This window comes from Pseudochaenichthys georgianus, chromosome 14, assembly GCF_902827115.2.
Source record: "Pseudochaenichthys georgianus chromosome 14, fPseGeo1.2, whole genome shotgun sequence".
Taxonomy (NCBI): Eukaryota; Metazoa; Chordata; class Actinopteri; order Perciformes; family Channichthyidae; genus Pseudochaenichthys; species Pseudochaenichthys georgianus.
In genome coordinates, this window is record NC_047516.1 from 17,781,845 (window position 1) to 17,809,563 (window position 27,719).

General features: G+C 42.6%; 1 protein-coding gene across 1 annotated transcript in view; it reads right to left on the minus strand.

Moving 5' to 3' along the window:
- Positions 1–2,643: 2,643 nt before the first annotated feature.
- dchs1b (dachsous cadherin-related 1b) overlaps positions 2,644–27,719 on the minus strand; it is a 91,372-nt gene continuing 66,296 nt past the window's right edge. Inside the window, exons 5-28 of the mRNA XM_034098815.2 lie at positions 25,085–25,273; positions 23,261–23,492; positions 22,901–23,137; positions 20,506–21,564; positions 20,056–20,243; positions 19,824–19,920; positions 19,559–19,716; positions 16,649–17,089; positions 16,014–16,309; positions 15,760–15,875; positions 13,811–14,050; positions 13,362–13,487; positions 13,010–13,219; positions 12,223–12,479; positions 11,677–11,883; positions 11,173–11,569; positions 10,932–11,045; positions 10,418–10,781; positions 9,930–10,060; positions 8,218–8,504; positions 7,534–7,675; positions 7,226–7,397; positions 6,732–7,141; positions 2,644–6,625 (exon numbers count right to left, since the gene is read on the minus strand). Of these exons, the coding sequence (XP_033954706.1) occupies positions 4,578–6,625; positions 6,732–7,141; positions 7,226–7,397; positions 7,534–7,675; positions 8,218–8,504; positions 9,930–10,060; positions 10,418–10,781; positions 10,932–11,045; positions 11,173–11,569; positions 11,677–11,883; positions 12,223–12,479; positions 13,010–13,219; positions 13,362–13,487; positions 13,811–14,050; positions 15,760–15,875; positions 16,014–16,309; positions 16,649–17,089; positions 19,559–19,716; positions 19,824–19,920; positions 20,056–20,243; positions 20,506–21,564; positions 22,901–23,137; positions 23,261–23,492; positions 25,085–25,273 (8,118 nt within the window). The 3' untranslated portion in view covers positions 2,644–4,577. The remainder of the gene's footprint in view (positions 6,626–6,731; positions 7,142–7,225; positions 7,398–7,533; positions 7,676–8,217; positions 8,505–9,929; positions 10,061–10,417; positions 10,782–10,931; positions 11,046–11,172; positions 11,570–11,676; positions 11,884–12,222; positions 12,480–13,009; positions 13,220–13,361; positions 13,488–13,810; positions 14,051–15,759; positions 15,876–16,013; positions 16,310–16,648; positions 17,090–19,558; positions 19,717–19,823; positions 19,921–20,055; positions 20,244–20,505; positions 21,565–22,900; positions 23,138–23,260; positions 23,493–25,084; positions 25,274–27,719) is intronic.

Genomic DNA, 27,719 nt, shown 5'->3' on the forward strand with positions numbered 1-27,719 from the left:
CTGACTAACAATTGAAACTTGTGATTTCATGAACGTATTAGTACATTTTATGTGGGAAAGACTGACTATTTCATACTGCACTTCAATAAATGTGTAAAAATGAATACAGATATAATGTGTCCGTTTTTTTCCTATTATGGGAGTCCCGTACCTTCAGTTTTAATATGGTCTCAGTGCACGGAAAATACATTAAACAACTATTTTCACAGACACACTACTCCTTGTGACAAGTAAACTGAAACATTGGTAGCATGCCCTGCTAAATATTTAGTCAACAAATAAGTTGTGTGAACGCAATGAGGAGATAAGAAAAGATTATGTTAGTGCAACCATGTCTTCAAGCATGCCAGATTTAGTCCGTTTCTACTGAGGTATGTGAAAAACAAAGTTTGAAGGTAAGATAAAGAAAGCACTTGGCTGTGCATGAAAAGATGGGATCAGTTTGACTTACTAACATAAATCATTTATATACATTTTCCATTCACTTAGACTTTATGAATTGACATGGCTAAGGTCACGAAAGGCTACAACAGAATATTGAACAAACACTCATCTTGGGGCTTATCAACTTATCTTAAGCTTTTCTTAAAATAAACGCCTACTGTATAAACCAACTACAACAAATGTCTTCTTTCATCAGTATTTAATAAGAATTACTTAAATTGAACTACAACAACTAATGCAGTGCATCAACATTTGTCTCTAACATAAACCAATGTTACTTTGTACTTAACAGCTGCATGCTTGGTGTTTAAGAAGCTGCATATTAATGTGAGTGTAGTCATTATTATTAAAGTAGAACTGATCAAAGTCAGAATGAAAGAGCAGCTGGATACTAACTACAGCGAAGGCCACGTCTAACATGATGTGTACAGGCTTGGTTCCCAGAGAGCGCAGCTGCAGGTTACACGGAAAGAAAACAAGGTCTTTAGCAGATGGAAAGTTAAAAAAGGGACATTTGTTGAAAAAATGTATTAATTAAATTACATAATTTAGTTTCTTAATAGCCTTCCTTCCCCTTCTCTAAAACACGACTTTTGTGGCTTTTGCCATTTTAGCATATTCTAAAACAGTCAAACCGATGCCTCTAACTAATTGAAGGTTACATTGTTTTTGTAATACAATCCAATCTGTTGTACAGTATGTCTTCAGGAGAAAATAGTAAATAGCTAAATGAGATTTATGACACTCAATTGGGTATTGCAGTTGATTACCATTGTCTCACAGATTAACATGAAACTACTTCATGATAACACACAAATACTATAGCGTACCTACAATTTTCATATTTGTCTTCAACATCTCCAGGGGATAGACGTCTGCTCCAGGGAGATTTCTCACAGATTTACCTAAATAACCTATGGTGCCTGTAGCAGCTGGAAATGGGCCAATATCAGCTGAGGAAATTGTTATGGGCCATGTGTGTCACTAGTCGCCTCTAGTTGTGTGTGCGTGCGTGTGTGTGTGTGTGTGTGTGTGTGTCATCATTAAAAAATGTGAGGAGTTAGTGAAGGAGTACGGTGCAAAAGTAGTCTTGAGACAGCAGGCTGTAAACACAGCTGTGTGTTGAGGCGGATGCGCACGTGAGGGAAGCAAGCCCGTTCTTCTTCTCTCTTTTTTCGAGCAGAATCAACATTCAAATGTGTAATTCTTCACCACCTTTCATTTCACATGACGTCCTGTGCCTTTCTCACTGGTTCCGCAGCAGCTTCTGGATCTGGCTCCTTCTCCACCATCTTGTCAAAATCCATGTCCAGCTCCTTCTGTACATAACAATAACACAGAAACACTGCACGGTTGTCTGTGATGACCAAATGAGGCAGAAATCCCCAGCAGCTATGCAAACATGTCTGTGCTCCATATGAAATAAACAATTTGCAATTATTCAGCTACGTCAACATCATATGCCTTTATATGAGCTGGAGAACTGAATCCACTGCTGACTGGATCTTGGCTGGACCTCAGTTTTCTCCAATACCTCTAAAGGCTAACTTTGAATGTATCTTATGATAGAAAATTAATAGATGCCTTTTTGTAAGGAACAAATGTAAGAAATTGTTTGTGGTTTGCAATTTTCAGGATGTACACATTTTGTCAATTTAGGGTTTAAATGTGCAGATCATCTCAGTCAATTTGATGTAATTTAATGTGCATCATGATTGATCAAAAACATACTTTTAAGATACACTTAAATGTTATGTTGTAACAAGTAACATGTAATGTTTTTTGTCAGTATTGGTTGTTAATATCTTGGAACAATGTAGGAAATCAGTCCTTTAAATGTAATTCCTTGGATTGAATTTAAACAAATAAAACCAAATTCAATATCATAATGATAATAAACTGGATTAGTTTACTGAACATGTAGTAATGTTCCAGAAGCCAGATGGGGACCATGGATGTATGTCTCTGTCTGTTGCTGCGGTCATCATTTGGGCTGTGATTCTGCCCAAAGCCAAGTCTTCCCTTCATTTTAGTAAAAGCTCTCTACAGTTAAATACAACGCTTCAAAGTTACCATTCCCAGCTAAGATAACTGTAAGACTTTTAAACTTTTAAAAATTAATTTTCAGTTCTTCCCTGAAAGCCTTGATATGAGTTCTGAAAAAGATGAGGCTGACTCTAGTTTGTCAAAAGAGATCAGTAGGAATTTATTATTTGCTTTAAATACATGTACAGCTTTCTTTTTTCTGCCATTGCTTCACTGATCAGTCCCCGACAGTCTTCTCAAACTGAAGTCCAAATGGAGGTCCTCCAATACAGAACATGTCCTTACAGCATGATTATGAGTTGGATAGATGATGTGCTAGAGTTAGGCTTTTTGGATGTGAAGTTTTTGATTAATACCAATGCCAAATTTGAATGCAGCGTTTTGTTGAACACAGAACAGAGGTAGAAGCCGTCTTTTGAAAACAAAAGTCTTCCAATCTCTGCAAATACCTGCAAATATTAAATAGGATAAATACGCATGAGATAATGAAAAGACACATTTGAAGCCTGTTGCCTCGTGCTCGGCAATCAGATCTGTACAACTCGATCTGAACAATGAGAGCAGAAGAAAGGGTGCAGATGATGAGTTAAACACATGGAACCAGAAAACACCTCATCATGTTGGTAACAATACAGAAGAGTGAATCATAGCAATACAAATGCACAGAACTGAGAGTTAACATGGAAAATAAATACTGCACTGGTTGCTTAATCTTTGTACATTCATCAGGGCTAATGAGTTCAGGGATTTGCTTCCCACTTGTCTGTATCACGTGCTACTCCGTAATCACGTATTTCTCCAAGTTATTCCACTTTCCTATGAAAAGCCCAGCCCATGCATTGCATGTTATTTATGTTGTGCTGAGATGAACAACTTCACAGTAAAATGCATTTAGGTTAATGACTGGTGTACATTTCAGGAAGCACTTTTCTGTCAAAGACACAGAGGTGAACAGCAAGTTGAGTTTTCCTTGAATAACAAAGGGAATGTGCTGCCGTACAAAAGAGTGCTGAGCTACTGGAGAAGCATGCATCAAGATCAATCACGGGTTTCCATACAGTTTCTGTTTAGGATATTCGATGATCTACAATTTTGACAAAAAAAGAAAAATTATTAAGGTAACAACACAGCATAGTGTGAGCTGTGCTTGGTTTCCTACTGTCAAAATGTGGCAGCAAGTCCTGTTTTTATATAAATAATGCTAAAAACACAACATCCCCCTCTCACTCACATCAGAACCATCACAAGAGTCTCTAAAACCTAGGAGACACATACAGTACATAGCGTAGCCTGCATACATACAAATATACACATATGCAAATACACAATAACAATAACCTCTCATGTGGAATAATGGCATTTCTGGATCTGAAATAATAATTTTATATAAAAATATATAAAAATAAAAGTAAAATCAAAACAACAGTCATCTGAATTGGTGTGAAAGACCACAATCACCAGTGCTGCTCCACTGTGTAATGCATTGTCAGTTCAATGAATCAGTGCTTTTGTGAACACACATTGTTTGAATGTCCATGGGATCCACACACACATGTCCAGAGGCCATTTTAAACGCAGCCACTAGATGAGATTAATACTGGAGTGTAAAAATGTCCACAGACACAAAGAGAGGAGCAATGTCCTTTGCTCCCTGGCCAGCCAGCGAGGGACATGAAAACTACACATGTATCTATCTACACACTAAGGGATCTCTGACTGCAGGGCATACTGTAGTAAGAGCACATTCCCATGAAGAGGTCAGTTTAGCCCTTAACCCCGATCAGTTCATGGAGACCTGCGTCACTGTTGTGAGGGTGGGCCGTCCTGTCAACCCAGGCACATGTTCCCATTTTGTATATTCCTGTGACACTGCGGATCAATGGAAATACTTCAAAGTATGCACATATTCTACCATGAGAAGTTTAAGTATGTTTTTGTGGATGTGTTTATTGTCCAAAATTCATTTTGGTCAGACACTTGAAACACACCTCAAAATCTGCCCCCTCCATTGGCTTTTTTTCATTCCATCAAAAGAACAGCCAAAAGGATTCAGTTTGTCTGACTTAAATATTTGTTTAGTTTCTAGATCATATTCTCATCTCACGATCTGGACTCTGGTCCAGCGAGGGCTCCCTGGTGCTGATCATGGATGCTGACGGCCCCTGGTTGACTCCAAAGGGAGAAACAGCAGGAGATCGAGCTGCCAGAGGGGACAGCGAAGGGGAGAAGCTTGGGGACATCGCTGCTGAGGAAATGGATCCCTCATGACTGATAGGGGACCTGCGGAGTGAGGCCAAGTGGGGGAATGTCCGTCCAATCACAGGGACCTTGGGGGGAACGGACATGGCCCCTGGATGAGCCACTGATGTGATGAGTGGCGGAGGATCAATTCTAGGTTTGGGATCCATTTTGTGCTTTGGCTGGAAAGGTTGACGAGGATTCTGGGTCTGCTGTGCAGTTTCATCTTTCAGCCTGGCGATCTCTGTGAAGACATTAGCCAGAGGCTGGAACTGAGGGCACCAGTTGAGTAGGTAATCCCAGTTATAGCTACCGCGTAGCTCCTCATCACTGGCAACAATAGCCGTGAGGGAACCATCCACTCTAGGTTTACCATCCTCTGGGAAGGCGTAATCCTTGGGGAGTGTAATATTGAGGCCTCGTCCTGCTCCTAGGTACCCACCTCCCTCATCCCTATAGACTGGTAGTTGACCAGAGAGCAGGGTCCCACTGATACTGCCTCCCAGTTTCTTTCCTTTGAACCAAGTGCTGCCCTCCAAAGCTGCCGGCTCACAGGAGATATCGGAGAGTTGATCGGCGTCCTGCTGAATTCCAGAGTCTGGTCCTCTGGCAGAGATGTGCTCCTGCATGGACGAGGTGATGGAGGCCACACGGGGATACTCGTTTATCATCCTGATCTCATCGTCCTCCGCTGCCTCTGCTGATCCTCTTCCACTGGAGTGAGAGGGATCCAGGGAGCCCCCTCTAGTGTAGGGTCCACCTCCAGCCCCACCCTGATCTCCAGCATAGCCCGGCAAGGCTTGGTGGTAAATCCTCTCCCCTCCTGACCTTGAGTTGCAATCATCTAGTTTCTGCAGAGCTGTTCCTGATGCAACAGTCCTGTTTCCTGCATCTTGGGCTTTTTTCTTTCTGCGTGACTTGACAAGAAAGATCACCACAGCCATGATCACAAGCAATACGATAAAACCGAGGGACACAGCAATGATGCAAATCAGCAGGATGTTGACATCTTGGGCCAGGCCGAAGTTGGTGTTTGAGACGTCGATGGAGACGTGGGCTGTAGTGGTGCGAGATGCATCTAGAGGACTGTGAGCTTTCACATCTACGGTCATCAGCCTGGTTTCCCGTTTGCCCCGACCTGAGCCGCTGCTACCACTGCTGCCTGAACCGTCCAACTTTAAGAAAAGGACCCCAGTGGTTTTGTTTACATCAAAGTACTGAGAGCTGGTGGGAAGAGAATATAGAACAATACCATCCACCCCTTCATCCTCATCATTTGCCTGGATCTGTCCAATGCTTTGGCCTTTCTGAGCTCCTTCTGGGACTTCAAAGGAGAATTCAGAGGATGTGAAGAGTGGGTCATACTCATCTTCACCTGTGACAAACACTTGTACAGTAACAGTGGCCGAGTGGTTTCCTGAATCTACTGCCACTGCTACAAAGTTAAAGGAGTTGACCTTCTCAAAGTCAAAGGGAATTTTGCTTTTGATTTCTCCGGTGTTCTGGTCCACAGTGAAGCTGTCTCTTCCCGCCGCAGACCGCTCCACAATGTGGTACTTCAGTTGACCAAAAACACCTGTGTCGTGGTCAATGGCATGAAGAACAGTCACAGCTGAGTTTGCTGGCCGGTTTTCTTTGATACTGGCTGTGAGGACTTCCACAGGGAAGAACGGATGATTGTCATTCACATCTTTGACCTCAACAATGACTGGAGCGAGCGCAAAGTGACCCTGTCCATCTGTGGCCTGGATGATGACAACATGTGTGGGTTGGTGCTCACGATCGAGTGTTCGCTGAAGTCGCAAGGCTCCAGTCCACTGGTCAATGGTAAATAAGTTCACTTCATCTCCAGAACTGATAGTATACTGGACCTCAGCATTGGGAGTTGAGTCCGGGTCTGGCAAAAACACAACAGAGTATGATTAATTAACTGGAGGACAAAGTAAGCGGGGATTATTGAAAATACGAGATTATTGGGTATATAATAGTAGACGTTTGCCCACCTGTAGCAGTCAGTCGTATGATCTCAGTCCCAGCGGCAGCTCCCTCACTCAGAGACACAGTATATTCTGCTCGGCTAAACACGGGAGGGTTATCATTCACATCACCAATGGTTATCACCGCAGCAACATTAGAGCTCCTCTGGGGCACACCACGGTCCGACACCACCACAGTGAGGTTGTAAAGGGGCTTGGTTTCAAAGTCGAGCCCCTCGGCCAACAGCAGAGTCCCGACGGTCTGAAAGCCCCGCCCCTCCAGGAACCGCACGCTGCTTTCAATCTGGAATGCATTTCCCTCATTGCCATTGGCTATAGCAAAATCAAAGCCGCAGTTTTCTCGGGAAAGGTCACTGTCAAAGGCTTCGAAAGTCAGAACTGTTGACCCTGGGATGGTATCCTCGGAAACCGTAGCCCTGCAGGCAGAGAAAACATGTATCTGTAAACGCTGTTGAGGTTACATCATAACACATCCAGAATGTAAAAGAGAGTACACTGACCTGTACTCTGATTGGTGAAACACAGGAGCATTGTCATTGACGTCAGATATTTGGACCTGGACAGTGGTGAGGGAGGACAGCGAAGGAGAGCCTCCATCGCTAGCTTCAATAACAATACTGACCGACGGACGTTCAGGGTCGAACTCCGCTCTGTGATTGATGAACAGTGTTCCTGGATACAGAGGATGAGAGAAAGTCAGACTTTGTGCTGGGGAACTTATCTTTAAAATGTAATGAATAACATATGACCTTTTTAAAAACCCATTTATGGTGCTAATATATATCATTGAGGAAGCAAGGTTGTATACCGTTATTAGGGTCAATGTAGAATCCCTCCTGGGTTGATGACGTCACTCTGTATGTGATCTTTCCGTTTTCTCCCGAGTCCCTGTCAGTTGCTGTTACTGTGATAACGACACTACCTGGTGGTGTGTGCTCAGGAAGAGTTACCTGTGGTGCAAAGATATTAATAACAACATATTAACATCAGAGAAAATGACCTACATAAATAAACAAATAACTTAAAAGTGGACCGCATAGGCACTTTAATAAAATTCCCAAAGGGCAATAAACTCACAGAGGGAAACATTGAATTTTATATTGTAATTCCTTTTTTCTGATTGTGTGGTAATGTTGAGGTCATTTCCTTAGACAAAGAAGGAACAAGCTGATCTCTGCAACGTTTCCCCAGGCAACATTCTGCAGTTAACTTTTATCACTGTGCGCACCTTGGGAATGTGCATGAGGGATTTTTACCGTGTGTGTAAAATTGAAGTTTTCTTCTTTAAGATAACAAAAAAGATTTCTTAGGGAGTTTAATTGCCTATCAAACTTTATAAGGTGTGAACAAAGATAAACGCAATTATTCTGGGCATTTCCTCAGTTTCCTCAGGCAGCAAGTAGTAAACAATGGAAACTAATCTAATTTAGTACCATGAATAAATGTCCCGGGGCAAAAACAGAACATCGTCTTGATTTAAAAGCCTTCCTACCTGATAAAGATCGTCGGTGAACGCAGGTGCATTGTCATTAATATCCTCCACCAGTATTGTTATGTTGGCCTCAGTTTGGTGCTGGCTATCCGTGGCTCTGACAGTCAGGGTGTACCATGTCTTCTCCTCGAAGTCCAGAGGGGCAGTGAGTGACACGCCTCCACTGTAGCGGTGAATCCCAAACTTGCCTAATGCTGTCGGGTCCAGCTGTAAGGAGTAGGAGAGGGCAGGACTGGAGTCGACGTCGTTACCCGTCACAAGAGTGATCTCTGTGCCAATCAACATATCTGGTAGAGAAAGGGATTGAACAAAAACATGTAAGTTGTATTTTACCAACTGTGGCTTAAAGTATGCTCTTCCTTGTTTTTGAACCAATGCACAGTTGTGATGCACAAGTACAGATTATCGCACAGGGCTTGTCTGTTTTTAAAATTGTAAGATTTTGCTGCAAACTGACCTACATAAGATGGACTACAAATGAAAGGTCCCATGACATGGCCATTTCTACTGATCATAATTCCACCGCGGCTGAGAAAAGATAAGGCTGAGTGAGTGTGTGTGTGTTCGAAGCTCCGCAGCGTTACGTCACTATGACTAGGAAGAAAAAAATGGAAAAAGAAAAATGTCCACAACGAGGCGTTCTGGGGCAGTATAGACAGGTCTTTTCTGTGTTAGAGTTGTACTCGCTACAGGGTGTACTTTGAGGGTTTGTGACTTTGCAGACCGTTTACATGCATAATAATAATAATAATAATAATACATGGGACTTTTATAGCGCTTTTCATGAAACTCAAAAAGACAAGAGAAAACAAAAGAAATAAAAAATTAGATAACAAAGAAATACAAAAAGAGATAAACAAAACAGAAAATAGGGGGGGAGGGGTGGTCAGTGGTTGAATGCAGTGTTGAACAGGTGGGTTTTGAGTGATGTTTTGAATGCTGTGAGGGAGGAAGAATCTCTGATGGATTGGGGTAGTGAGTTCCAGAGGGTGGGTGCAGCAACGGAGAAGGCTCTGTCGCCCCACGACTTGAGGTTGGTCCGGGTGGGGAGGGACAGGAGGTTGGCAGTAGCAGAGCAGAGGGAGCGAGTGGGAGTGTGTCTGTGGAGGAGGTCAGTCAGGTAGGATTTTTGCAGGTGAACCGTAGATGAGGCTGTTGCAATAGTCCAGACGGGAGGTGATGAAGGCGTGGATGAGGGTTTCGGCAGCAGTGGGAGAGAGGGATGGACGTAGACGGGCGATGTTTTTGAGGTGGAAGAAGGCTGTCTTTGTGATCTGTTTGATGTATTTGTTGTAGGAGAGGGTTTGGTCAAATATGATGCCTCGGTTCCGGATGTGAGGGGAGGTTTGAACTGGGAAGCCGTCTATGTTGAGGGTGAAGTTATGGATAGGTGTGGTGAGCTTGTTTTGTCCAATGATTATTATTTCAGATTTATCGCAGTTGAGTTTCAGGAAGTTAAGTTGGAGCCAGGATTTTATTTCAGTGATGCAGTTTGTCAGGATAGAGTGGGTAGCAGTGGATATGGACTTGGTGGAGATGAGAAGCTGGGTGTCGTCGGCAAAGCAGTGGAATTGAAGTCCATGACGGCGGATTATGTGACCAAGGGGAAGCAGGTAAAGGATGAAGAGGAGGGGGCCGAGACAAGCTATATAACACACAAGGGGATGGGTGATAACTGGAAAAGCATGTCATGGGACCTTTAAAGCACTTACTCTCTGGGATGCGGATTTCCTTGGGCAGAGGGATAGTGGGACTGTTGTCATTCTGGTCAACAATTATCACTGTCAATGTGGCCGAACCAGCCAACCCTGGACTTCCTCTATCAGTTGCTGTAACTACAAGCCTGTGGAGGGGGGTGAAAAAAAGGTTGTCCAAAATTATGTTATGTCTCTTACAAGTTTAATTCAAATGATGGTGATTTACAGTTAGAAATTGCACCAGAGCGATTATGATGTGATATGAAATGTCTTCTTTTTTTTTTTCTTTCTTCAGTACATATTTACCTCTGTGTATAGATACGTTTATTGTAATAATAATAATAATAATAATAATAATTCATTTATTTTATATAGGCGCCTTTCAAGGCTCTCAAGGTCGCCGTACAAACACAGGTCGCCGTACACTCAAGCAGCAGCTCAAACATTGGTTACAGATATATATCCATCAACAAAATGTGCAAAGAGAGTGGATCTGTACTCACTTGGTCTGGGTAAAGATCTCACGATCCATGATGGCTGCTGTGGTGATGCTTCCTGTCATCGGGTCGATTTTGAACAGGCCGCTCACGCCTGATGACTGGATGGAGTAGGTCACCTGACCATTTTGGCCCTGATCCACATCCTCAGCCATCACCTGTATGATGGCCATTTCATATCCCTGTGCTTCTCTCATGTAGGCCACATAATTCTGCAGCTGAAAGCGAGGAAGGTTGTCATTGACATCCTGTAGGATCAGGTTTATAGCCATGAAAGAAGTGGAGGATAAGGTTTCGGCCTTCACAACTAGACGGAGCCTGGGGGTATCTTCATAGTCCAGCCCATTGGGACTTTTCACCATGATTTCACCTGAAGATTCGAGTGCAAAATGAGAATCAGACAACCATCAAAAGATATAACAAACTAATATGTTTTGTCTTTTAAATCTACACTTGATTAAAATGTAAAAGGACATAACACTTTAAATAATGATTGTGTTTTACTGTATGTGAGTTGTACCTGTTGCAGAGGTGATGCTGAAGGCCTGCCTTCTGTTTCCACTGAAAAGGGTGTAGCTGATATCATTACGTGTGCCATCTGGGTGTTGAGCCTGAGCTTGAGCCACAGTTGTGCCTGAATTTATGAAGTACAGCAGAGAAAAAGTTAGTGAAATGTGATCGCAGAGAGTTTTTCTCAGTATAAAGGAGGACAAATTAACCTAGATGATGAATTTATCTCTAATGATACATTAATTTCAGACCTTTCACAGCGTTTTCCTGTAGGCTGACGTCTCTGGCATTCCTAGAGAAGCGAATTCCGTTGTATTCCACCTCCTTCACGTAAATCACCACCACTCCCTGTGCAGACTGAGCTGGACTGCCCTGGTCCATGGCCTCCACTATCAGGGTCCTCTGAGCCTGGGTCAGATCCCCCAGTGGCTCAGTGGCCTGGATCTCCCCAGTCAGGGAGTTGATGCTGAAGCCTTTGACTGGCATGGCGAAACGGTAAAACACAGAACCGTTGGCACCAAAGTCTTTATCCTCGGCCTTCATGGTGGCAAGCACTCGCTGGGAACGCCTGCTGGACACCTCGATGACCAGCGGATCCTGGATGAAGAAGGGAGTGTTGTCGTTGACATCTAGGATGGTGACTGTTACCTACAAGGAAGAAATCACATCTGGGTTAAGTTTATTGAAAATGTAATTAACATAAATAAGTACTCACAAATCACAAATTCGTAATGTTTTTCCACCCCATTATTTACCTGAGCAGAGGTGTTTCTGGGTTCAGCGGGTGAAAGGTCAACTGCAAACACCTGGAAGCTGTATAACGCCCTCTTTTCACGGTCCAGAGGTGCTGCCGTGGTGATAACACCGGTGCTTTCATCCACACTGAATGCTCCGTGCGCCTCTGGGCTAAGGAAGTACAAAACCTTCCCATTGAGGTTATCGTCTGCATCTGTGGCTGACACCTGGAGATAGAAGAATACATTTTTAGGATTAAATGAGTACTATTAAGATATGCACATATTTAGTTTTGGCATGCCCACGATATAAAAGTATAGACCATGACTGTGATATTTTGTTAAATAAATATTGTGTTAGTAAAATACTAAGTTTAATGAGCCGGTTTTCTCCAAATGTTTTTTTAAAAACACAATAATATGGTTATTATGGATTATTTTGGCCATGTTAACCTTGTAGTGGAATATGATACCGTAACGGCCCTACTTTTGTAAGCAAAGTGAGATATCCAGTTTGTTTGGGCAATGTTTGGACATAGTATTATCTAAATTCCCCTTTCTACTTACCTCCAGAACTTTGAACCCCTCTGCAGCGTCCTCTGAAACTTCAACAGAGTAGCTACTTCTGCTGAAGACAGGGTTGTTGTCATTGACATCCATCACTTTCACTTCCACTGTGACAGTAGCGCTGAGAGCAGGGCTGCCTCGGTCCGTGGCCATCACCTCCAGAAAATATTCAGTCTTGGTTTCCCTGTCTAGGCCGCGTGACGTGGACAGGGCTCCAGTGCTTGTTTCGAGGTGGAAATCTCCATCAGGGTCCCCAGCTGGATGGAGAATTTGTTGGGAAAAGAAAGAAAAACTTTTAGAATCCAAGAATTTCTGTGGTCATAATGTTAAAAACATCTGTGTCAACACTGCACTTAAGTTTGAATGTGCTCCAAACCGTATATGAAACTAATATGAAATAAGACAAAAGAAAGTCATGAGCAAGATCGGATTTTGGATATGGGAGGGACAGAGAACTGTCAAAATCAAAACATTAGTTTGAATGCTCCATGAATAGCCTCTCAATCGAATCCTGCACACTCTCAGTATAACTATATCACCAATAACACACAGTGCCAACTGTAATAATCTGTCAACAATCTCTTAATTTAAACTCCACAGTTTTAAGACTGTAAACACCAAAAATGACAAAAATGGACTATCCCAGGATATTGTTATTTCCCCATCCGACACACCCTCAAACAGCAATTACAGCAATTATGGTGAACTAAATTGCCCTTTAAATCAATTAATAATAATATATATAATAATAAAATACTCTGGTTACACACACAACGCTGTTCCTCACCAGTGATCCTGTACTCCAGCTCTCCTCCAGGACCTGAGTCAGGGTCTGTGGCCTTGAGGAAGCAAAGCTCAACGGGCGCCTGGTTCTCTGGCACCTCCAGTCCGTACCATGACTTTGCAAAGACTGGAGTGTTGTCGTTTACATCCTGCACCGCCACACGGACTACAGCCTTGGCAAAGTTAGAAGGCAGACCTCCATCCCTGGCATAAACTGAAAAGAGATGCACGTTGTTTAGCTGATGAGAAGTTGGAACTAATACAACATTTTAATATAAGGTACTTTAATGAGCTTGAACTCTGTTAGTATATAATTGGTTGAATGTATTTGTTTGAGACGATAAATATAATAATACCAGTGAGTGTGTAGTGATCCTGGAGCTCTGCATCTAGTTCCCTCGTAGTGGTGATGACTCCTGTCATAGGGTTGATGATGAAGCCTTCCTCTGTCACACCTCCATACGTCACTTGGCCATTAGAACCTGCATTGAAACACAAATCAGACACAAATTAGAAAAAAAAGGCAGGGCAAGCTTGAAGCAAATTCCAATGCAGAAATATGAGGCTGTGAACGTGTGTGACCACACATTTTCATTAGCATGAGCATGTGGTTTGGTTTAAAGTCATTATGTTCACAGAACCATGTATGTGCCTCTATTGTTTCATTATGTGGCCTTCTGGGAAAACTGGAGGCATATGTAGATCATATGAATCCGCTGTAATGTTTTAATCATTCAATGCTACAGTGAATTTTAGTAATAAGTGAACAGAGCCCGGTTCTTTCTTTTTTCCTTTGCAAACCAACCTTGGTCCCGGTCAGTGGCAGTAACTTTCAGCACGGTTGTTCCTGGTCCTTGGTTTTCCATCACCTGGGCCTCAAACTCTGCCCGCTGGAATATTGGAGCTTCATCGTTCACATCGATCACCTGCACACTCAGCACCTGAGCTGTGGAAAGCTGAGGCATCCCATGATCCTCTGCTATGATGGTCAGATTAAACACCTCCTGCTCTTCTCGGTCTAGTGCTTTAAGGATGGAGAGAGAACCTACAAAAGAGAAAAGAGGATTTCTTTTAAACCCCATTTCCTGGATTACTTCACTTTAAATACATATTCTCAAGTGGAATGCCTTGGTCTTGAATTGTGTGTGTAGGTGTGTTCGGGGCTGAATGTGTGTCCGATTATTTTTGTGAAAGTGAAATTGTGTGTACTTGAGAGAGGCAGTTTTTGTCTGCCTGGAAGGACTAGTAAAAACACAACCTTTACAGCTTTACTTGATGAGAGTTTCCACAGTACATTAAAGTATCTGTTAGCCTTTAAAACTGTTAGGCATTACTAATGTAACTCGTTCACATAGATTATTGAGAAAGACCACCACTACTCAGACTCTGGCTTCAGTTACTCCCCTACCTTTAATGCCAACAGCTCACAACTGTCACCCCCCTGAATACAATGAGGGTCAGTCAAAGTGAAAGGAAATATAAAAGTGTGTGGACAATACACAACATTGTATAATGTAGCTGAAAAGATGTGTGCATTTTATTAATGCTGCAGCATGCCAAACCTATTCATTGTGTGTTTACTGGTGTGTTAAGCTGAGGCTCTGATGTTCCTGCGAGGCTTTGCTTGCTCCATTGGTTTTTAGCCAAATGCAAACAGATGTAAAAAACGTACGGTTTCATTCTCTTCTGTAGCCAATTCTGTGTTACTGATACAGCATTCACCACACGATAAAGGTGTTATTACTCTCTGGAGAAAATATGCTCAAACTCACACAAAACCCTTATTTAGTCCTGCAGTAGTTCTCAAGGTTTTCTAGAGACACTACCGGTAATTAAATCAGACTGAATTTCACAGAAATACAGACATATTGTTTCAATCTAATGCAGTCCTGCACACATGTCGTTCATGTCCATGCAGGTCTGACGTGGCTTCAATGATGGAACAAACACACCATTTATAGGCAGTATTCATACTATTATTGATACTCTCATGTAAGAAGAAGTTTGGTAAATGTCTGTGCAAGACAATTCTAATCCGCTATTGTTAACCATAATCTTAAGAACACACAGCCTGAGAAACAAACCAGAGGTGAAATCAACCCGCTAATGCAGCAGACACTTGACAGTAATGAACTAAAGACTTTCTTCCATCTGGAAGTTGCATTAAGTGTCTGTCTCATGGTTCTTAATCCCATCTCAGCCGGTGCTTAGTACGCCTCCATCAGCTCTGATGGTGAAGAGATTGCACATACACATATATAGCATATCAAAGGGTGTCCACATCCACAGCCCAAATTAAGATCAGTTCCCATGAAGAAACCCGTCAAGTAAAAAACCCTGAAGTATTACTCAAGTGAAATATTGCTCTCAGGCCTTGACAGATCATTTAGTAAAGAGTGTTAAAGGGGTTATGAGTGTTGTAATAGTTGAAAACCTGTAGAAACAGCACTTCATTGGGTAATTACGATCTTGTGGAAAGTTCTGTTCATCCAGGGGGCTTCCACGGATAGGATGCTGATTATCTATCAATCATAAAACCCTTACAGCAGAGGGCCACATACTACTCCCATTGTGTTAAATCATTCAAAGGATTGTTAATGCACAAAATGATGTGGTGAATGTTACCCTAATCATCGCTTGATGGAGTGTAAATTGGGTATTCATGAAAAATCCACAGTTTCCACAGACCTTTATATATTATTGGAACATTAGGATATCTTTGAATGTCAACTCTCATGCTAAAAATAAGCTTACCAGTGTTGGGGTTCAGACTAAAGCGGCCAGCGCTGTTCCCTGTCTGGATTCTGTATGATACTCGGCCATTTTCTCCTTCATCTTCGTCTCGAGCCATCACGTACAATATCACAAACCTGGCAGTAAAAATACAAACGTTAGATTAACACGACCACTTTTAGCTCGGGCCATAAAAGTGGAGACTTTTCAGCACAATTATTGGGTTTTCTTGTCCTTGAATGACAGATGAAGAATCAGTTAGACATGTCTCTCACCCTACAGGCTGATCCTCCATGACGCTGACCGCAGACGGAGAGCTGAAGATCGGACCGTTGTCGTTTTCGTCCGTCACAAACACTCGAGCAGTGACTGAACCCCAGCGCCTCTGAGAAGGATCCACTGCCTGATCTGTGGCACGCACCACCAGGAAGAGGGAGGGTGTTGACTCACGATCTACCTTCTGCCCCAGGGTCAGGACCCCGCTTGAGGGGTCGAGGGTCAAGAGGTCTGGAGTGTCAGGCCAGTGGTGCTCAATTGCGTAATGCAACTCACTATTGGGTCCACTACCATCCTGTAGAAAAGAAAACTAATTAATCAGACAGTGAGAGGAAATGTTGATAAATGTGTTTTTGGTCTTGAAGAAAATATTTTCCTTTTCTATTTTGTCCCTAAAATACTCCATCCTTATCTCAGAATTTGATCAAATCAAACTTTATTTGTATTGCCCAATATCACAAAACACGTTTGTCTCAGTGGGCTTTACAGATTAAAATTATGAATCAGTGGAATCAGTGGAAGAACATGATGACATCTAAGAAAATTCCATCCGAATAACTTGTAAGTAAAGTTTAAACTATAAATCCATGGTTATCACACTTGTTCTTTAACATGTAACATATTTGGTTCCCACCTGATCCAAAGCCTGGAATGTATATATGGAAGCCCCTGTGTCTAAGTTCTCTGGGATCACAATGGTAACGGGGTCCTCTGTGAACTGTGGGGAATGGTCATTGCTGTCCTGCACGATGATGTCCAGCTGCACCAGGTGGCTGCTGGGAAACGCCTTGGAGAAATCAGACACCTCGATGTGCAGCGTGTACCTCGAACCCTTCTCGTAGTCCAGCTCCCGCACCAGATACACATCACCCTTTAATCGGTCCACCATGAAAGTCCCATCTTGGTCTGTCCCCCCCACAACCAGGTAGGTCACCTGACCTTCCAACACATTAGACTCATGGTGGTCATGAGGGCGGACCGAGCCAATGATGGAGCCCGGAGCAGCTCCTTCCACTGTGTTCAGCGTCATGGATAGCATGTTGTGCTTTGTGTTGGACCGAGAGGAGCTAAGAACCTGAACAAAAGAAAACAACAACAATCAACACATTTGATTTAAAGGTCTCCTATTATGCTATTTTAGGCATATATTATAGGTCTCAGATATATACAAATATATAAAAAACATGTCTATGATCTGTTTTGCTCAAAATACCAAACAGATCATGCATTTTAGACATCCCTCATATCCCTCTATTCCAGCCCTGTTAGAGAAACGCTGATTTTGGGTCCTTAGGGTTAAAAGAAAAGAGGAGCGGGAGCTTGTGCCTGCTCAGAATACTAATATACAGCTAAGTGCTGCCGTGATTAAATGCCATATCATGTTCCAAACCACATCACGGATTATTTCTGAAACAGTATGGAGCTCAAATGCTTTTTCTTTCGGTTTACCACAAGGTGAGTTCCTTTTTTAATTTCCTTCTTTTTTACACATACTCTCTCCAGTACAGGTTAGCTCTGAGTGTTAGCGATGCTTGCTAATATAAACACAGTCCATATTACTTCCAGAAAATGTCCGGTATTGTTTCTGATAGCAACGTTTCTGATAAAACTCATGAACAAGTGCATTTTACATGATAGGTCCCCCTTTAATATCCACAAATGTAAGTAAAAACGTATAGAAAGGGTAGAGAGAGCTGTACTGGACCTGGTTTCCTTTGGTATTCTGCAGACAATGTAGCATATACAGTATGGCTCTCACCCAAGCCCATCCCTAAACATAGCCTTGGGCTGTAATCTGTTTCTGTTTTGTTGCTTATTACTATAATAATCCTCACCGGCATTCTCATTGTGCATGAAGAGACATTATCTTCAATCTTTCCAGTAAATATCCTGACACTGCGGCATTCTGGCTGCAAGATGAGAGTCAGGGTTTGTGACCTGTGACAACATAATGAAGGGTGCTCCAGTTCAGATGGTACAGAGCAAATACGTGCAGCCTCCATACGGCACCGTCCGGTCAGATGGGAAACAAGTACGTGCCAGAGGGCTTTCGGCACTCTGAGCAACAGCCTCAGGGATTGAAATAGTTCTGGGACAGATCAAAGAACCCTGGAGACAGCAAAAATAAGCTGATTTTAACAGGCTCTCGTTTCATCATCTTTCACCACCAGGATCTGTTGCAATTAAAGGCATCTTTCTGGAGTCAAGGTTCAAGGTTCAAGGTTTTTTATTTGTCATGCGAACATAGCTACAGTGTAGTTATGATGATGAAAATCTTAGGTCACAGGCTCCTCCAACAGTGCAACACAATAAAACAGATACACAGAACAATATAGTGCAAGTAAATAGTAAATACAAAAAGAAAAATAGTTTAAAAAAGTGAAATAGTGCAATAAGAGTCTATAAAGTTATTGGTCTTCATCAAACGTAAAATGCAAGGAAGTGACGGGGATGACGGGGATATTAAAAAAAGACTGACTATATTTGAGACATCATCTAAAACGCCCTATAAACCGCTTGCCAAAGGGCTAACAGAATTTCAAATTAGATGATTTACTAGACAGTGTCAGAAACGGCATTGTACTATTTGCACATCCTTTGAAGTACGCTAGCTACAGTAGCCTAGTGTGTGTTCTGTAGTACCTGTGGTGTACAGCAACATCCCAGTGGCTGCTTTTACCCACAGCTATGTGAAATATTATCTTAAAATCATTACCTGAAAGTGGGAATGTCACCTCATGAGAGTGTTTGAATGTATCGTTACAGCTACAGTGGGCCTGAGTGCATGTACGTATCGCTGCCTGCTACTGTACAATGGAGTATTCCCTTTCTCTCTCTGTACGTGATTTGATGCAGCTGGCTCTCATCAAATCTCATCTGGGAGCATTTGATTCCAAGGTGCCTGTTTCCCCTCTTTCTAATCTCAGTGTCGCACAAGCACGGAGCAGGACACATCTAAGGCAAGCTCTCCCGCTGTAATTAGCATCCTTTTCCTTTCTGAAATCACATGAAAACACTGAGCTCAAAGCAAACCACCACCCTTTTCTGGCTAAATGCCTCACTGGCAGGCCATTTTATTTGCCGCTGCTGTAGAATTCCTGATATTGAAGGCTGATATGCAGGATTGACCCTCATACAGAAAGTTCAGAACAATAACTCAGACCAGAACAGCTCCCTCCTGCAGCTCAGGGTTTCTCACCTTGGGGTTTGGTTACCCCGCTAACCTTTGGAGCAGGAAGCACACACTAGATTGAATATGATTCTGTTTGTACAGGCACAGATTCAGCATCTCTCCTTCTCCTATTTATCTCCTTTAAAATTCCTTTGACAGTTATACTGTTCACATTGTGCACAGTTTGAGGAAATTACTCGCAGCAAGGAATGCAAAATGACTGAGGTAATGTAAGGAAGAGAATTTGTTTTGTTTTGGCCATCAGATTGACCATTGTTTCTGATTGCCTTAGAAATGAATTAAAGACACATACAATGTTTTGTTCTTGCAGCTGGTGGATGAAGATATTTTACATTTACAGATGATATGTACCTGTATTCTCAGCTGGCAGGTGGAGCTGAGGCCGGGGGTGCCGTGGTCAGCAGCGGTCACAGTAAACTCGTACTCGGCTCGCTCGGCCCATCTCAGAGGGGAAGCGCTTTTAAGCTCGCCACTATTCGGGTTGAGGGAGAACCGCTCTGCTCTGGAGCCTGCAGAGGATGCAACAGGTATGGATTTCAGCTCACGGTTAAAGTCATAATGATGAAACACTGTGAACGTACAGAGGGAAGTGATTGAAGAGGATTAAGACACTCACCTGATAAAGAGTAATATATGGTCCCATTCTCTCCCTCGTCTGGGTCTTTAGCCATCACTGTCCCAATGAAAGTCCCAGATGGAAGCCCCTCCTTCACCTACAATGAGAAAGGATTGTTATTCACAGGAATGTCTCTCTCCAACGCCTTTTCTAATCTAGTTACTTTATGGTGATAGGAAAGGTAGACACATAGAATAGGTTAATTTCTCTTATCAAATCCCTTTCTTCTCACCTGATGGAGCAGCTCCCTGTCTGGCCTTGCGTGATTGAAACTGGGGGCGTGGTCGTTTTCGTCCAGCACAGAGATGTGAGCGGTGCCGGTGGCACTGCGAGGCGGAGTTCCTCCGTCCTGTACGACTACAACGAGCTGGTAGCTGGACTGCTGTTCTCTGTCCAGGGCGAGGCGGGTGCTTATCTCACCTAAAGAAGAGAGGGAAGGAGACAGAGCCCTTAGCTTGCATTATTTGCAATTAGTTAGGCCTGATTACTATTTTCATGAAAAGACAAACAGCAAAGTAATTAGTTCCTTAAGGGAAATCACGCAATGTTGTAACTACATTGCAGCCGGTTTTACATTGCATTTACATTGGTTACATTGCAGACACAATTACTACAAACTGAGTTAAGTGAACTATTAGCATTCTTCCATTACAATGAATAGCTTATTAGGATTTATCTTCACCTGTTTGTGAATTGATCTGAAAGTGCCTGTCGGTGTGCAGCAGCCTGTAGGTGAGTCGAGCGTTTAGTCCTGCATCTCTGTCCGTTGCAGACACCCTGCCAAAGCCGGTCCCTGCGAGCAGGTTCTCTCTGACAGCCAGGAACACCCTCTCCTGGCTCAGTCTTGGTGAATTGTCGTTCTCGTCGGTTACAGACACCCTGACTGTTGCACTGCCGGTTCTCCCCACTCCTCCGGGGCCTGAAGTGGCCAGGACAGTCAACAGGTACATGTCTTTGACCTCTCTGTCCAGAGAGCTGCGAACAAACAGCCACCCACTGTCTGGCATGATGCCAAAACCGGCAGCATCACCGTCAGGCCTCAGGCGGTAGGAAATAGAGGAGGAAGAAGATGAAGAGGAGCTTTTACCATTCCCAGATGCCTCTCTGTTGAGCGCTCGAACCTGGAGGAAGCGTGTGTTGAGAGCTGTGTTTTCCTTTAACTCCACACGGTATGTCAGCGTGTCGAAATGTGGGCCTTGTGCATCCTGCGCTTGTATGTGGACCACGAGGGTGAAGGTGGAGCTAAGCTGAGGAGCTCCGCCATCCTTGGCAACCACTTGAAGGTCATAGCGTGGCACACTTTCGTATGACAGACTACCAATCAGACGCACCTCTCCGCTGCCTCGGTCAACACCGAACGTCCTCTGTCCGCTGCTGCCTGCAGACCCAGCAGAGACCAGGTCGAAGCTCAGCTGACCGTTATGACCCGAGTCCTTGTCGGTGGCCTGAATGCTGTAGATAACAGTTCCCATTTTGGTGATCTCAGGTAAACTCAGGGACTCTGATGAGGAGGGGAGGAAGGTCGGGGCGTTGTCATTGACGTCTGAAATGGTTATTCGTACCCGACTGGTTCCATACGCCGGAGGAGAGCCGGAGCGGGCCTGGATCTCCAGGTCGAGGCTGGAGCAGATCTCATGGTCCAGAGGAAGAGCAGAGCGGATGGTACCAGAGGCACGGTCCACTGTGAAGTAACCGTCAGGGTCCCCAGAGGAGATGGAGTAGAAGATATCCTTTGAAACACCTGCATGGAGGACAAAGGGAGACGGCAAGAGAAACACAAAACTGTGAGAAAATGACAAAGAGACAAGAGCTGTAATCATAGATAAGTGAACAAGCATGTCGTAATGTTAAAAAACTCTAGCAGAAAAATATTCTTTTTGACAAACTGAACGCAGCAAATACTACTATTTCATTACTAGAAGGGAGGACAGGATTTCAAAAATAATGTATAGGGCTGTTGATATGCACTGTCTTTAGCTTAATGAAAACATACACGGCACATTTAAAATGCATATGACAGATCCATATCCGCTTTAAGAAGACATGGAAGTGGTGTGTTTATTATCTTTCCAAGTCTTCACAAAGGGCTGGATTCACTCCGAGTGGGTGAGAGGATAGAATCATGGAAAGCGTTGTACATTTACACAGACAGAGACAAGTGTTTCTCTGTCTGCTGCAGCACGGAGAACACTTCATTATGACTCCCACTCACAATTACACCCCCATCCAAATTCATTTCTCCATCAATAATACTGAGAGAAAATAAAAGTCTGGTCGGAGTAGAAATAATCCTCAGTAAAGCCCACACTCTGTGATGGATGTGATTTGTTAATGGAGTGTATGCTCTTGTTGCTTGCGTATTTGCACAACTGCTGGCCTGAGAGGTTAGACATCATGCACTCTGCAGCCCATTAGAGCATTTGTGTCCTGGAAGATGAAACCAGGAACAGAAAAGCACATACAATAGCTTCCCTATGGCATTCGGGGTAAATTAATAAAAACAAGCCTGGTATACAGACTTAGGTAACACTTTATATTAAGGTACACATATTCACTATCAACTAGTTATGCATATTAGCAGTATATTGGCTCATTATTAGTCAGTATTAAACACTTATTAATGCTTTATTCTATATGACCATATTCTACAAGTGCTAGGGCATTAGTTAAGAGTTTTTCCTCAATAACCGTCTAATTAGTGCTTATTTATTGTAAGGAAGTTGTTGTACATGAGTTTTGGTCTTAATATGCTCAATATGGGTCAATAAGGCAGCAGTACCACAAGAATAGTAATTCTCCCATAATAACACCAAACCAATATGGTCTATTCTTATGTAACAAGACATGAAACTAAAAGGGTTCATTGTGTCAAAAATAACAAAAAATGTGGTATAACTCAGAATTCCCTATTTTAAAATGAAGACTTGTTCATAACAAATAAGCTAGTAGTTTGACTCTAATATGTTAATTAACGACTAGTTGATGGTGAATAAGTGTACCTTAATATAAAGTGTTACACAGATATATATTGACATAGAGCGAAGGAGAGAATGATCGTCCAACACAAGCGTCCTCACCTGTCTTTGTTGCAGCTCGGACCACTCCCACCGCTGTCCCCCTGAGAACGTCCTCTGACACGGTGAAGAAATACTGGGCCTGGTCAAACACGGGAGACGCCACGGAGCCTCCCACCACACTCACGTTCACCCTGGCATTTACCGGTGCCGTCAAACCACCGCCGTCCTCAGCTGATATCACCAGGGAGATCACCGTGTTGGCTTTACCGTGGAGCGAGCGGGAAAGAGAAATCACACCTGGAGAAGAAAAGAGAATCAAAGATTGATGGTTATGGTTTTTAAAAACTCCAAAGAAAGTTTCACAATAGGTCATTCCTGTTTGCTATCATGTGTTGTTGATAGTATCACACACACACATACCTGTATCCTTGTTGAGAGTGAAGAAATTAGAGCCTCCTCCAGGTACCGTGCGATAGGTCACCCGGCCATTTTCCCTAGCATCTGGGTCATTTGCTGTCACCTTGACGACAGATGTTCCAGGGGCGCTATGGGTGCTGAGACTGACTGTGTAGAGGACTGGATAGAAAGTGGGCCGGTTGTCATTGATGTCCAACACCGTGACCCGCACACGTGCAACCGAACTCAACCCACCCTGAAAAATAAATGCTTCAGATTAGATTTAAGATGTTTGCATTCAAATAAGATCCAAGCAGAGCACACAAGGTCAGACTAGAAATGTTGTAATGATATTATGGTCCTTAAATGACTGGTCTATTGAGACAAAGGGAGGCTAAACAATAAGAATAGCTATTTGGTTAAACAACATTCCTCCCTCCCTCCCTTCCTGGAATATATATCCCTGGAGACAACATTCAGTTTGTTTTTATCCCTTGGTGGAAAGCGACAATCCAGGACATTCATGTTTTGAAACTTCCACAATAGATTTATGTTGAAGTGTAAAGATGAAGCAGCTGTATAGGGAAACAGACATATTAGTCCTCTGTTGAAAATCCCTGAAATATGGAACCAATTAACTATCGTGTGCATTTGTCAGCGAGGAGAAGAGTTTGCAGTCATTACACTATATCTGCTGGCCTGGTTTTTATGAGAGCATTCAAAAGCAGGGATAGTGGAGTCAGAGCGAACAGACAGAGGAACAGGGAATGTGCCGGGCGGGGGGGGGGAAAGATGCATTCTGGGGGTGCCGAGCCAAATAAAGGGAATTCAAAGAAAGAACACTGCCTCCTCTATGACTAATGAAGATACATTTAAAACAATGGTAGTGCATTATATTTCTTCATGTAACCTTAATACACACACAATAAGAATGCTTTATTATTCTTAACGAAAGTTTTAATGGCTGTGTAAGGGCGCCCAGGGTGATTCATTGATGCTTCAAATGTGTATGTGTCCTTTAGAAAGAGGCTATTGAAAAGACTGTAATTGTGGTCAAATGAGGCATCATATTTATCTTAAATTGTATATCGTACATAAGGTTATTTGAGTTGTGTGTGTAAATGGATCCGTTGTACTTCTTTACCTTTTCCATCCCCACACTCCCTCTCTCTTTGCTCTGATTGCTTTGCCATGCTGTTGTGGTTCCCCTTGTTTTTTTGTGAAGACTCACAGTTAGAGTCAGGATGCTGTCTTCTTCAAACATGTCCCCAATGTCTCTTTGATCAGATTTATTCGAGAGCTGCGCTACACATCTTTAATTTGCCTTCTGCTTGCAGCTTTGATCAGAAGGAGCATTACACACTGTGTTTGGTCATGGAGCAACACAAAGAAAAGTGCTTTGTCTTCTTTTTGATGGTCTTTTCCATAGTTTCTGTAATCAAAGTAAATTAGGCTTTGATTGTACAGAAGACTTCAAAAGTAGTTGTTGGTGGGGTATGCTTATTTGAATTGGGTGATAAAACTGATCTATGAAGCTGCCACGTAGTTCAGTTTAGCACAACGACTTGAAACAGGGTCCCCCTCAGCTGGATCTGTACAAAAAATTCACTTACCAGAAACTCTAAAGATCACCAATAACCAATCTATAATTATTCCGGGTGTTTTGTTCCTTTACTTGACTTTTTTTTCTTTCCTCCAGTCGTTGTGCTAAACTAAGCTTGTCTGCCCTGTTGGCGAGTCATAGCAATATTATTTCCCAAATGAACAACTATTCCTTAAAAAGGTTTTTAGAGATTACGTCTACTTGTTACTATTCCTTATAGTTTCAAAAGGTAAGAATGGTCTTACTCCATCCGTTGCAGTGACGGTCAGGTCAAACTTTTCCAGTCCCTCATCACGATCCAGAGCTGTGCTGGTGCAAATCTGGCCAGTCTCCTTGTTGATGGTAAAGTGGGTTGGTGTTGCACTTCCAGAGCCAGAACCCAGGACGTAAGATATCGCGCCAAAGGAACCACGGTCCTCATCTGTGGCCGACACCTGAGGGAAAAGACACGCAAGGTTAAGACATGGACGGTCTACCGGTGCCAAACTGCCCGTGAGACATAAAGATTTCACACGCATCGCATCAACACACACAGCAGGTTCTGAAATCTGCGTGAAAGAACCCTACATGCGTCATACTTATTATATACGAGCTATGGGCCTTTCTGTTATCACAATAATGTCCAATAATGCAGCTACTTCACAGGCTCCCATACATCTGCAGTTGTCAAAATATCACACACCATAGCACTACTTGTTATGATTTACAGAGTACTGTAAAAACCAAGCATCTGTGAGAGTGATTCACCTTTATAAATCACTGATATGATGTATGTGAAAAACGGACAGTTACCATGGATACAGATAAAGGGAACTGACAGCGACGAAGAGAGTTTTACAGAGGTTGTGAGTTTAGTTCAGGGGTCAAAAGAGGCCCTAAAAAAGGCATTTAAATAAGATACAGACTGCCACTTAAATGCACACCTCAAACATAAATTCTTTCTCCATTCTATCTCCTAAAAAAGGGCTTTAACATGTTAACACCAGACATGTAACAGACACAGGTATTGACATAACCTTTGACTTTTTTGTCTCATTTATTTAAAATCCTTCTTTCTACTGCACACACTTGTAAGCTCCAACCAGATCTAATAAAACATCGAAAAATCCCATAATACAACAAAGATTTCCTTGCAAAACACAAAAAGGAAATGCCCTCTGTGCTTCATGGGGTCCTGCCTCTGACTGAAGTTTTACACAGGTCCATAACATTGTTTGGTGGCGTTTATGGCGCTTGTTAAAGAAGCATTCTCCCTCTGATCTACAAGTCTTGAACGCGAGCCAAGATCCAGGAGGCCTCATGACATCACTTCCTCTCTGTTATTGACATCTCATACAGCAAAAGTAAGATATGTTTAGTGATGTCCCAGAAAACTTTAGTTTCCATTTTTTTAAGGGGCAAAGACAGGTTAGTTATCTGAAGGAAAAGGATAATCTACTTGGTCTAAAAAAGGATGAAAATGATATAAGAATAGAAAAATAGAATATTGAAAGATTATTACAATTAGAAAGAAAGACAAAAATAAAGACAAAAAAGTATCTTGTATCTTATGAATAAACATTATATTTCATGAATTAGTGAGTATAAGAAAACTAGTCTTAATATGAGGAGAATAAATTGAGAAAGATATTTGTTTTCTTATATCGATATTCTCAACCACCATTTTGTTTTACATTACATTACTTGTCGCTTGTTAGACGCTTTAATCCAAAAGCGACTTACTGTGGACAATCCCCACAGGAGCAATTTGGGGTGAAGTGTTTTTCCCAGGGACACAACGACATGCTGACTGCAGTGGGGTTTGAACCTGTGATCCCCTGATCCGAACACCAACACACAACCCACTGCACCACCCAATACTGGCCCAAATATAGTGTTGTTATATATTTAAACAGTTTAAAGTTCATATAAGTCTATTTGTCGTTCAATAGTGTTTTCCAACCGAATCTAATTTACAAAAAGGGCTAAATCGGAAAAAGACAGACGTAAAGAAGTCAGATCTCTTTTGCCTGTGCTTTTTGTTATATGATTTTATCAAATGTCTATATCCTATGTGTGAACTTGCCCTGGGCCTGAACCCCACCGAACACAGGACCACCGCAGCAGACATCCGGCAATGACCTTTCTTCCACCCCCCCCCCAACACATGTCTTCACCATTACACCTACCTGCTACTGGCTATAGACAGATGGCAGAAACACAACCACCTTGACTCATGCTGTTGATCCTATAGGATATTAAAAGATGGGAATATTAGAAAAGCTCCTCCTGAGTTTTAGGTCATAGTGTTACCGCGGCTAGACGTGTTTTGTTTCCGAGGGGTCATACTGTACCTCTGCCTTTGGTCAGTGTTTACAGCTGGGGATTTTAGATCATTGCTGGGACTTCCTTCAGAGTACAGTGTTGAGACTAATACAATCTTTTGGGATCTATGCACATGTCTGGGTGTTCGTCATATCTTTCTGACGGTCTGTGATGGATTAGCCACCTGTAGTGATGAGAACTGGACAATCGTGTACATGCTCACACACATACACATGCTTGCATACTGTGTGATGACCCCATATTTTCACTTAATCTAATTAAAGAGGCTTTAAGCCCCGTGACCGCCCACCTGGTCGTAGAGTGACTTCATCGACACCTCTATCTTTACCCCACAACGTCGGTTGTATCACAAACAAAGACGAAGTTTTTGGTGTTTTAACTTGTTGCAAAGGAGACATGACTGTAATTTATAGGTTGAAAAGAAATGGGTTGGGTACATGAATTTTCTTGGATGTAGTTTTTATATAGATGCTTGGACTGGTAAACGCATATAGGCTGCGAACAAGAAGGAGAGCAGGACATTGATTCTCCACACACTCTAAAATGTTGAAACCC